General features: G+C 35.7%; 2 protein-coding genes across 2 annotated transcripts; both read left to right on the forward strand.

Moving 5' to 3' along the window:
- The first annotated feature begins 195 nt into the window (after positions 1–195).
- LOC136798970 (pancreatic secretory granule membrane major glycoprotein GP2-like) lies at positions 196–2,049 on the forward strand. Its single transcript, XM_067055655.1, has 4 exons — positions 196–225; positions 772–937; positions 1,160–1,376; positions 1,718–2,049. Exons 1-4 carry the CDS (start codon positions 196–198, stop codon positions 2,019–2,021), a joined length of 717 nt encoding a protein of 238 aa, XP_066911756.1. The 3' UTR covers positions 2,022–2,049.
- A 2,675-nt stretch (positions 2,050–4,724) lies between these two features.
- On the forward strand, positions 4,725–11,355 carry LOC136798883 (neuronal acetylcholine receptor subunit alpha-7-like). The gene is made up of 7 exons (XM_067055543.1): positions 4,725–4,899; positions 7,022–7,155; positions 7,610–7,654; positions 8,365–8,474; positions 8,976–9,120; positions 9,593–9,689; positions 10,352–11,355. The coding sequence occupies exons 1-7, from the start codon at positions 4,803–4,805 to the stop codon at positions 11,125–11,127; spliced, it is 1,404 nt and encodes a 467-aa protein (XP_066911644.1). The 5' UTR covers positions 4,725–4,802; the 3' UTR covers positions 11,128–11,355.
- Positions 11,356–12,917: the final 1,562 nt, after the last annotated feature.

Below are 12,917 nucleotides of genomic sequence, written 5' to 3' on the forward strand. Positions count from 1 at the left end.
CTTCCAAAAAGATTTTAGTGTCTCTTTTAGGTTAAAATGTTTACAATACACACAGGTTGCAAAATGAAAGTCTGAAGACAAATCACGCTTTTACTCGAAATTTTTATGTGTTTGTTACATGACATTATTTCTGATTGGTTCGAATTTATTGATACACTAGTAAAGTTATCAGCTGTAAGTTGTAAAGCAATTAAGATGGGAATAAAACCACGTGAACATTTTCGAGTAATCACATGTTTTGAGTGCATTGATATAATTTTGCAGCCCGTGTATTTGTAATAATTCTTTTTGAAGCGCACTTACATTTAACGTAGAACCACTTTCTTAGCCGATTTCACTGGACAGGAGTCACCTGCGAATAATTTTTTGCAAAAAAAAACATTTTACTGTATCATTTAAAGGATATAAATAAGTTCGATGCATAACAAGGAACACTCCTTCCCAAGTGGGAGTATGTTAGATCAGTGCACAGGATATACAGTGTCCTGAAAAAAGCGGACAAATATCTATACAAAGTATAATCCTCATAATTTATGTGAAATTTTATGAATTACATATTTAATATTTAATCCCAAAAACCTATTCAATCGTTTTGGAAAAGAATATCTATTGATTGAGCCGAGAATTTTGATCTTATTTTAATCATTCCATGTCCAGTAAGGATAAGTTCAGAATTTTACTTAATGTTAAAAGATGCCAATTCTTTTGGGATGCACTGTGGTAAGTGAACGTTCCTTTGATTTACTTTGAAACCCTTTTTTCAATATTCAGGTTTCGGTCAATTTGAACGCTACAAACGCATATAAAAACAACTTATTGGAAAGGATTGATACCTTTGCCACATATTCTGTTGAATGCAATGTCCCACAAGGTGTGAATGTAACACATGAATATGGAGCCAATATCACCAAAGCTGATTTGGTCGAAGGAGTATCAAGTGAGTAAAACCTATATCATGACGTAATGTGTTATACGGAAGCAACTTAGATCTAGGCCCACCGTTTGTCACTAGTTTCAAAATTATTGGTAAATAACTGTTTTTTTTATGTTTCCTTAACACATTACGTCATGAAGGATTTGGGTAAACCAATGCAGCTTATTGGAAATCAACCTTAGATATTTTTATTGAAGTATAACTTTTATTTATCAATTTTACTAGGTTCGACCGACCAATTCACTGTCTCAATGAATCTACATAAAGACTCAAACTTCAATAAAAGTCTTCAATATCCTGCAGTTATTGATAGATTGGGACGTTTCAATTTGGAACTTGAAATTGACACTGTTGCTGAACTGTCAATTATTCCACGAAACTGTCATGGTACTTTAACTTCAAGCCGAGACGATGGTATTCGGGAAGATCTTATCACTGACGGGTAATTCAACTTTTTTACGTTTAGAGCATTTTTATTTTTCTTTCCCTAAAGTTAGATTCTGTTTTCGTACATTTGTTTTCTTCCTGAGAGAAGGTGGGCTACTTGATACAGAATTTACCTATCAAGTTTTTGATTGTATTTTTCTTAAAAGTTGTTATAGGAAATTCCCGGGAATGTTTGCCAGCTTCGACGTAAAAATGAAGAAGTTGTGATCATTTTAGATGGGAAAGTTTTTGCAATTAGAACCCTTATAAAGTCCCGTGTATTTTGTACCGCTCAGAGTTCTTTGAAGTAAACGTCTACTGAGTAGCCCCTAGATGAATATTTTGTTGCTTTGACAGATGCCCCAATGCTGACCATGTTTTCAAAAAAGAAACTGCAGCTGACAGTGGAAAGAAATTCCGATTTTCATTGAACGTATTCCGATTCAAAAACTCAAACGGCATGGTCTACATTCATTGCTCCGCTCACGTCTGTTTGAAAAACAGCAACGAAACAAACTGTCAATTTGGTTGTGAGCAAAATAGCAGACGGCGAAGACGTTCAGTGGAGGATAATGCTTTGACAACACTTGATCATAATCTTTCCAAAGATTATGACATCCGAACTGGATTAATTATTGTCACTGAAAACTCTAAAGGTTAGTTAGGATATATTTTACGTGTTAATGCTTCATCGTTACCTCATTTCAACCTTAGGAGACTGTTCATCTAACGCTTTCAGACCATCTAAAAAGAATAACAAATAACTATTGAAAAGCGACAAAAAGAACGACAAACCCTAACTATCAAAGAACGACATATTTTGCCGTCCCAAACCCCAACTTTAGTCGGTGACTACCACCCCTAAATATTCATTACTTTTTGCACTTTAGGCCCTCTATCGGAAAATGTTTGAGTTTAATTTTTAATGTTTTTAAAAGCTCTGAAATACGGTGGTCATTCAGAATTACTGTGCCTAGGGTATTTTTCGCATCGGGGACTATTTTCATGCAAGTTTTCCAACGAGGAGGGTTCGTTCTGTGTCAGTGAAACAGGGATGTATAAGTAGAGCACACATTTTTAACTCTCTTGTTAGTAAACTTTTTTATCACTTCAAATACGAGGCCAGTGTTCTTGACTTTAAGAATTATTGGATCAGGTTGACATTACAGGGCCCATGGACGCAAAGCGTATCAGTCATTCTCACTGATAGGCTAAGCCTTGTCAACCTGATACGAATTACTTTAACTATGTGAAAATAGTAGATACGACTGTGCAAAATATTGGATATTCTATAAAGAATACTTGCTCTAGCGTTTTAGCATAATACCAGACGAATAATGTCTACCCGTTTAAAACCTTGAGTGTAAAATTTTAAAATATTTTCTGCTCTTAGCTAATGATCAAGCTGGGACAGACAACCAAGCATCATCCAACGACGGCCAATTCTTTCAAACCACGACCAATATCATTCTCATTGCAATCACCCTGGTTGTGTTGACTTTCGTTTGTGTTCTCTTGGTTTTTGTTGGTTTGCGTCGTCATCGAAATGGTTCAAGAAAGAATGGTACTAAAATGGAGATGAATTGAATCGAGGTGAAAATGAACATTGTCCCGAGCAAATGTGGGTTGTTCTGATAAACCTTTACAATCAGAACAGAGATTGGACACTACGAGTGTAGTACTACACGGTGATGTTACGGTTCAGTTTAATTTGATCAATTTAGTCTTTGTATATTCAAATACCTAGAAAAATATTTTTAATTGTAAATTTAATGATAATGATGAAAAAAAATGATTTTATACTTGAATATACTAAACACGAAAATAATTTTCATTAACACTTTTTAAGTCGGTACTTTTCCATGCGCCTGATAACGGTAGAGTATCCTCTTCTCACAGACCTTGTAGTTGTAGAACTTTTTCGGTCACTGGAGGTAGAAATAACTGACTTAAAGTCGATGGGGATTGATATTTCCATATTATTTATTGTTGGTGTCTTTTGCTTTCAAGTCAGAAGATAAAGTGGGAATAGGAAATAGAATTTTATTTTTCAGTGGAGGATTAGCTCATTTAATCATTTTCAATGGGGACAAAATTGGAGTAACATTTTGCACCAGGGAAGATATTTTGGCCAAATTTTCCACTAGGAAAGAATCTTAGTGGGTCTGTGAGAAGAGGGTGTGGTAGAGCATCTCGTTACTTTGTTCAACCAAACTGGGTCGTTCCTAAAATTAAATGATAATCAATACCTTAAATCTATTTACTAAATGGACTCTGCGACTGCCACAAGTAAAGGAGGCCTTTAACAGGCTGCTCAAAACTGAGATTGCTTGAGAACTTAATATAAAAAGAATACACTCTTCTCGAGATGCATAAATTCATTGTTGTCCTCGTTTTCAAACAGATTTCATTGCTATAAAATTATCACATTCAAATCAATTTAAATTCTCAAAGGAAGTATTATCTCTAAAACAAAAGAACATGAAATCCAAAATGTCTAATGAGGTGTAAACAACACAATTATCAGTGTGAATATGTAATTTTATAGCAATGAAATCTGTTTGAAAACCAGGACAACAATATATTTATGCATCTCGAGAAGAGTGTATTACTATTTTTCTAACTGGGTACGCCATTACATTACTCCATTAGCTAGAGCATCGCATGACACAATATTGCTGGTTTGGCTTGCATAATTCATTGATGGGGATAAAAAGCATTTGAAAATCTCACAATTTTGAAAGGGGAAATCATCCCAAAATAATATTTTAAGCTGTATCCACTTTGAATTTTTCAACAAAAAAATGGTTGTCGTATTACTGAGTCGCTCAACCTCGTCCCCATGGCGATTTACTTTTTATACAGGATGTAGCAAATCGATTTGAAACGACCATCAAAATTATGAAAAATAGAGAATCAGGCCCTGGGAACGAGATTGCGAGAAGCTTTTTAGCGTCATTCGGTCTATCTAAAAGTCATTAGTGGTCTTTCGGCTAAAGCTTCACACGACTTACGTCGCGTTTTTCAGACTATTCAAAATGAAATAACCGCAAAGGATTGAACTGTCAACTGTTAGATAAGAATCCCTGTTATACATATTAGTAGAGTTGCTATCATATTTACGAATAATAGAATAGTACGATTTACTTGTTATACATTTTACACAGTTTGATTTTAATCTGGGTTTTACCAAATAGTATTAATATATTTTGTAAACTCATAAGTAATTAAAAGTCTGAACTTTATTAAACTAGTAACTTCAGTACAAGTGGTTGTATTACAATAAATTAAATTTTGTGAACTCATAAGTAAAAGAAAATCTGAAATCTATTAAAATAGTAATTTCATAAGAAATAGAGTTAAACTGTCACCAGTAAAACTACGTAAACTGGTGACAAAACTCTTGTAGTGTATTCGTGTTCGTAAAATATTGGAATGCAAGATGACATTTCAACTTTTAAAACACATTTTTCGGATAGTATGGTTTCTAGCTATAGTTGACTTGTCAAAAGTTGTAGCTACCAATCATACGGCTAAAAGTAAGTAAATATTACTGACTATTTTCTACGTTTGAGTGCGACATGAGATAAGCTAATAGACATAATATAATAACGATGTGAAAGAAAAACAAAATTTTGTAGAATAGGTTGTTTAGAAGATCTTGCCCACTGCTATAAAATTGATATGAAATATTGTATCAAGCACCTCAAATTCGGTCTTACCCTTTCGCGGGGGGGGGGTTCACTTTTACGGTATGACGGTATTGGGCCCTTTTACCCCCGGTAAATCGGTATTACGAGAAAAAAACGACGGGATTACGGTATTTCATTTTCTACCGGTTTCGGTAAATTGCCTGTTTTTTTTGTTGGTATTTCGATATTTTTATCAATAAAAAACGGTATTTCGGTATAAAACTATTTACCTTTTAGTTTCTTCATGAGTTTCATGCAGAAAAATTTTCAAAAAAGATAAGTCTCTTCCGCTATTTTAACCAGTAAAATTTTCTTGCTCGCTTCGCTCGCACAATCTAGGATGTCCTATTGAGTTATTGTCATGGTGAGGTTATTCAAAATAAGCAAAACTTTACGATAACTAAACAATTTTTGTTATTTTTCTGCGGGCGCATTTTTTTAATGACAACTTTTGTGATGCAAATACTGCATCCAGTAGTTCTAAAAGCATCTTGTGCAGCATCGAACGATTAAAAAATAATTCACATCATGATGCACATGATGCGTTTTCAGGCAATCTAGGCATTCTAAATTTTAAATTTTTTCTTGGGCGAAACTCTTGGAACGCCGCACCGGGTACGGCAGGTACGTCGCTCACCGTACCATATTTTTGCCAACAAATGGTCAGTGTTAAATAAAATCAAAAATTGTATGACCAAACAAGGCAAACTTGGCTAACAATAGCGTATTAAGGCCGTTTTTCAATAACAAAGGAGAGCAAAAATTCTCGAAAAATTTTCGCGCTCGCTTCGCTCGCGTTCTTTTTTTTATTTTTTTTCTTTCCTCCGATAGGGGGGGGGGGTTAACTTTAACTTTAGAATTCGCGTCCTCTAGTTCCACCACAGCACCACCTCTATGAAGCCTGTGTTGAAGTCTACGGCTTCTCAGACCATGATTGGCCCAAACCTCGATTTTGAATTAATTCTCAATATAAAAGACATCTTATGGGTCTGCGAAGAAGAAATTATTGGGGGAAAGGCTTATTTTTGCATTTGCCTCCCGTAACAAGCAAGTAACTTTGGCGCGGCAGACCTAAAATATTGCTTTATGAAAGCTCAAATAGCTGTAAAAGAGGCCTTAAAAAGTGGACGATATCGAGAATAAGGTCACAAAACTAGCAAAAAACTTTATTGGCGAAAATGTTTGGTATAAGAATGGGACAAGCTGCAGTTTTTACAAGCTCTCGTTTGATTTGGTTGGTGGTTAACCTGTAATAAAACAATTTTGTTACTTTTTCTAAAGAACGCGTCATCTCTATTACTTCAAATAACCAATTAGTGAAGTCTCTTGTAAAAACTCCAGCCCACCCCATAAGAATAGGTCAATCTGTTTAAAAGAGACCATAAAAAGGTTTTTAGCAAATTTAGCCCAATAAGGTCACAATCGTTTAACCAAAGATGTAAAAGCAAAAATGGTTTTTTTCGCGCGTGAATACGTGAATTGGCAAAAATTTGTGCGTGAATACCTGAATTGAGGGTTGACTGGGGGGCCTCTTAAAGTACAAAACTTGTTTGTACAATTTCTCATTTGTTACTACACAATAGATTTGATAACTGAAAATTCATTATTTTCGAGAAAAAAAACATAAATATAATATCGGTATCGGTATTAGGCTTCCTTCACCGACGGTATTACGGTATTTGACCCAAAATCTTGTCGGTATGACGGTATTTAAGACCCCTGAAAACCCCCCCCCCTTTCGCGAACCACATGTTATTAAAGTGACGTAATGTTTTGATTTTGTATCGCAAAGCATGCAGTTTATTTTCCACTTTCGTTGCTACACCTAAGATCCCTTTAAAATGCTAAATCCATCGAAGAAATACCACAGTTATTATTGCATAAAATACCCCCCCCCCCCCCCCGAAAAAAAAACTTACGATTTTGGACACAGGGTTAGGTGATTTTTCATTCTTCACTGTTTCTCTAGCTCAAAGTGACCTTTACGACAAATTATTTGGAGAATCGTCAAATTATCGATCGGAAGTCAGGGCGTTACCTTTAAATGGAAGAAACAAATTAGATGTTACGTTTGATATCAGTATTCGAACTATCTTGGGATTGGTAAGTTTGAAGTTAAACAAATGACTACATTCGAATCCCTACAATTCGATTTTTTATAGGGATCATTCATTTCTCCGAATAAGACATCCCTGTGTCACAGACCCACTGGGACCCCATCCCCACTGGAAAATTTGGCAAAATTTGGTCCCCGGTGGGAAAATACCCGAGAATTTCAGCCCCACTGAGAAACTGATTTTGATTTCGTCCCCACTCGAAAATTAATGTCTAAAAATTGCACTCCAAAACTATCCCCACTGAGAATTTTTTAACCTTGGAAAAATAAAATCTTTATCCCCATTGGGATTTCAATAAGGATGTAATAAGGGGTGTAATAAAAGAAGGATTTGAATATTAAAGGTTCGAATTTTAGGAAATTGACCTAGGATTAAATTGCAAGATATTGTTTATATATGTTTATATAAGTAGAATTTATTTTATTTTCTTAACTTTCCAGGATGTTAAAACTCAAATATTTTATCTAACAGCTGTTATCCATATGGTAAGTTCACTTAATTTTTCATCTGGCACCCCAGATGCTGAAATTTTCATCCAACATGCTAAAGCTTTGAAAGTCGGGAAAGTTTTCTACACCTGGAAGGTTTAGATTACGGAATTTTTCTTGACCATGTCAAGGATTTTACAGAGGGAGGCCTAGACTCCAGCCCTCTTTTTCGGGGATTGGCGGGTCCAACCGAATTACTTTTAGGATGGCGTGGATAGGAATAAGATAGCCTAAATGTAAGTGTGTCCTGAACTATAAATCGACGTTCTAATTCGGTACGCTCCGCTATTCGATATATTGTAAGTCTCTGTCATCTACAAACTCTCAGCGACCGTAGTGCAGTGGTAGAGCATCCGGCTACGGTGCGCAAGGTTGTGGGTTCAACCCCCAGCCGGGTCATACCAAAGATTCCCAAAATGGTACTTGATGCCTCTCTGCTAGATGCTCAGCAATTAAGAGAAGGATCAAGGGTAAGTGGAGCAATCCAGGGAGAAAGAGTGGCGCCCTCCCCTACCTTCGGGTAGACAGCTATCGAAAGAGGAGCCTTCGGGTCGCCTCCGACTGCGGTCGCAGACTTACTTACTTACAAACTCTCATAAACCACGCTCTCCAATTCGATACACTCCCTTATTTGCCTTATTCGATGAAAATTCAATTTCCCTTAAAAATCGAATTCGAGAGCGTCAACTGTACATTATATTAATCAGAGATGGCAAGACAAACGACTGACTTGGAACGAAAGTGAATTTGATGGTATCGATACTTTAAACGTTGGAAATTCTGTTGTCTGGACTCCTGATATCATGCTATTAAACGAGTAAGGAAGAAATATTTTTTTAACTGAGTGAACCAAATTTTTACTGGAGATTATATGAAACTTTAACAGTTTTAAAAACCAACTTTTCATTTGATATTCTTTCATGTTGATGAAAGTGGAGAGGGCTTCCGAGGGTACAAACTATCGGAATACCAATAATCTTTATAAATACTGACATGCCGGCCGAAAATTGTTCCAATTCTGGTCAAAAATTATGAATTCTGAAATACCTGAAATCCCACCTTTCAATGTTGGAATATTGGTAATTTTCCCGTCAAAAACCGGAATATTAGTCATACTGGATTTGTGAAAGTCTTCTCCCAACATGAGTTTTATCTACACAGTTATATCAATATTCTGAGAAAGTTTTCTTGCCTCAAAACACTAAATGAGGGAAACGAAGGGAGAGGGCCAATACCAAGGCAATGTACCATAAAGTTTATCAAACATTGTAGCTACCAAGGATCTTTTTACATGAAAAATATATCACGTTCAATTCAGGATTAGTGACGAACCATTTTCACACACAGATGTCTATCGCTCCAAAGTGTTCTTTAACAATGATGGCACAGTAATATGGACGAACCCGGTGACTTTCAAATCCACGTGTCAAGTTGATGTCACGTGGTTCCCTGTTGATTATCAAGTAATGATTTTTTCACTAAATTCGTATTTTTGTTAGAGTCTTTTGAAACCTTGAAGTCTTGACAAAGATGTTGGTACTCTTTCAAGATACCTTGTTACGGACTTCGGAGCTCCAAAGTGAATCAACAACCCAAAGGGCTAAATGTCGTGCTTTAAGCCATCGCAGGTAAAAAAAAGTGAATATCGCAAAAAAGATATTGCTGCCATTGTTTTCGAAAATCTGCAAATTTTCTGACTGGTCAAGCGCTGAAAATCTATTATAATGTCAAGTGACCTAGGTAGGATTTCCTACCTAACCATGACATACTTTTCAGCAAAAGCACGATATCTAGCCCTTCGGGTTTTATAAATCTATGGTCCTAACAGCGTGGTAGACTGTAAACCAATTAATACTTTTCTTTTATAGCTAAGGTTGTGTATGTTTTTCAAACGAAAGCCTGATTATCAAATATATCTCTATTATATAACCTTAGGTTTGTAATTTAACATTTGGCTCATGGTCGTATGGCCGTAATAAAATGGATATCAAATTCAAAAACAAGGAAAAAGACAAAGAAATGGTCTATTCAGGTAAATGTTCTCTGAACGTTGATAAGAAGAACCCACCGCTGGAAGCCGAAAATTGGCGCATTATTAGTGATTGCCCATTAAAATCAATCTACAGAGATCAAATACAATCTATATAATAGACCTTACGAACATCATTTGCGTCGTTTTGAAATTATTGCGGTAATTAATTCCCAGCGTATTTTATCTATTCATAAAAATGTCTCAAGAGACATAATCTAAATCAGCATGGTAATTTGTTTAAATACGATGCAAGTGAAAAGGTCTATTGTTGTCTAATTATTAATTCTTTGGCGAGGTACCTAATAAACGGGCTCCTCGTTTGATGATTTGTCCATCATTCCCCCAACCAAAACTTATAAGGAGCCCTATTTATTGACTGTTCCATTTAATTATTATGACCTAATCATTCGATTTCTATTGTACTATCGTTTTTGGTTAAAATTAAGATTCCAATTACTGAAGTAAGGTTCTACTAGCGAAAAAAGACCAGGATGAACTCCAGATATTGAAAAATGAGCTCTTTCTCTTCACTAAATACAAGCTACTTTCCACCTCTAGAAAAAACAACAGTCGGATAATTCATACATGATCCTATCGACTACACAAGGTCACTAGAGAAAAATTCACAGTTAGGTAAATGATTCCACCATTTTCACCCATAGATTTCCACATCCCAAGCGGTGAATGGTCTTTGGAAGGAGTTGCATTTTTCGAAGAAGAAAAAACATTCGATTGTTGCAAGCAGACATTCTCAGTCGTCACGTTTCAAGTTTTCTTAAAAAGATATCCCAATTTCTATTACATCTACGTTTTTCTCCCCTTCATCTCACAAATGATACTATTCCTTTTGATTTTCCATATCCATCCTGACCAAGGAGATCGTTTGGGTTATGGAGTTGCCCTGTTGTTAAATATGACTATGTACATGATCTTCCTATCTGATCATCTTCCAGAGAAATCAGACAGCACTCCATTTGTTGGTGCTGTATTCGTCACATTCTTCTTCCTACTCTCCATTGCATTAGCTTTATCAGCATTGACGATGCATTACTCACTCCGGGAAACACCATTACCAAGCCATGTTCACAACCTAAAGGTACTGGTCAATAAACTTTGGCCCTGTAAAAACAATGACCCTGGAAAATCGAACGTCAGACCTGAGTCGAAATCGTACGGTTCCTATGATATGGAGGAAGTTAAGCAAACATCTACTGATGTTGATCCAAATTTGGATAATCAAGATCAAGAAGAACCAATAGCAACCAGATCTGAAGAATCTAGTTTGGTCGAAAAGCCCGGTGACCGAAATCGTTTTAAAGGATGGTTCGAATTCATGAGATTAGTGGAGAAAATATTGACATGTGTTTTTGCTTTTTTGCTCATTGTTTTACCATTGATTATTGGTTCTCTAGTCACTGAGCGCATCACCGAGGTTTGATAATTGAATCATGAGACACGTTGAGGATAGGTTTAACAACCATTATAACTGTCTGCTAAACTCCATTACTGGCGATGACCAAAGAACACCGTTATCAATCAATTGTTTGAATATAATGTTTTGAAATTTAGGACAATTTATTTAGTATATTTCTTAAAACATACTTGTATACAAGTCTAGAAAATAGTCTCCATTGTTCAAAAAGTCACATGGTAAATTTATTGAAAATCTTCTACACTACACACTATTTTTATAAGAATAATGTAAATCCATTTCATCATCTTTTTTGGGAAAATCATCCTAAAATATTCTTACAGCATTCTTAGGGTAGGATCCTAATTCAGACTAGATTAAACAATTAGTAGGTACGTCTCAAGCATAACATGGCATTTTGTGAAGGGAGTGAGCCTTACTTTGGGGTTAATTGACAATTTATAATTGAAAATGTCGATATTCTTATCATCATTCTTGATTTTTTTGGCCATTTTCATCATATGGACATTCTTATAAAGTTTATTCTTATAAAAAAAAGTGTATCTGCACCCCAAAATTTCGGTGAACCCCAAAACTAGGTTTTTGGTTTGGCGTCCACTGAAATTGACTCAGTGCGGTTGCATCCAGAAAACTTTGAGATGGGTAGCATATGTATATATCAACACATCTAAATCGAATTTTTCGTTTATTGGTCAGCCGAAGCTGAGCATTCAAATAGGTAAAATTTTCCAGTTCCATAAGACGACAAAAAAAAATCCGATTTCCCGATCTCACTTTGTTTTCTAAACTTTCTTCTGATCGGGTTAACTTTTTGGGTACTTTTAGCGTGCGTTGTTTTTACAGATCATAATGTGGTGTTTCAAGATGGCGGCTCAAGCGATAAGTCAGATGTGATAAGTCAGTGTTGTACCAAAGTATTTCCAGTGTAAATCTGTTGCAAGCTTCAATTTCTGTCTTTTATTTTTTTAACTCGGTAAATCAAACACATGATTTTCATCAAGGGGATTCTTTTTCTACATCTTTTGAAGGTTTAAAGCTGTTTGCTCAAGTTTTTGTTTATGTTGAATTTTCTGATACTCAGATACTTTTTATTGCTGCTTTTTATTAGTTTTTGCAATAAAAACATATTTTTCTTGTTTGCCTCTAGGTGGGATTGATGGTGTTATAATGTTATTGGAATTTGATAAAGTTTACAAAAGTACAGCTACTGTCTAAATTTGATAAAGACCTGGATGCAATTGTGCTTTTTTGGACTTGGTTTGGACGTGTTTGATAAGGCGAATCGCAAAAAATTGTTTGGTTCCCGTCATTTCTACTTTAAAAAGTGGGGGTCATTCGGTCGGTCGGTCGAAAATATTTTTCTTTTAAGAAGCAGCTACATCTTGTTGAAAGGGAATCCGTGTGGACTGATCCGAATTAAGAAACCGTGGATAAACTGGTTTTCGGTTTACTCTCCATTAGCATGCGGCTCGCTACTTCTTTCGATTTCGATTTGAAACTTGTAAACACAGAGCGTGCAGAGGCTGACAGTGGAAATCCAGCAAAGCATTGGAAAAGCTTTCCGACTCTCCAACTCTACCTGCTGACCGTAAATCAGGGTCGGTCAGATGACGGGAACCAAATGATGACATCACATCTCCTATTATTGGACTTGCAAAATTATGAAAAATGGTCTTTGGAATTTGATCAATTATATTAATATTAATATATACAGTTCTTGTTGAAATTGATCAAACTATTTTTCACGCAGTTCCGGACGCAGATTGTGTTGTTCTAACCTTTTCTAACCTTGGCGC

This window comes from Clytia hemisphaerica, unplaced genomic scaffold (assembly GCF_902728285.1).
Source record: "Clytia hemisphaerica strain Z4C2 unplaced genomic scaffold, Clytia hemisphaerica genome assembly, whole genome shotgun sequence".
NCBI classification, from domain to species: Eukaryota; Metazoa; Cnidaria; class Hydrozoa; order Leptothecata; family Clytiidae; genus Clytia; species Clytia hemisphaerica.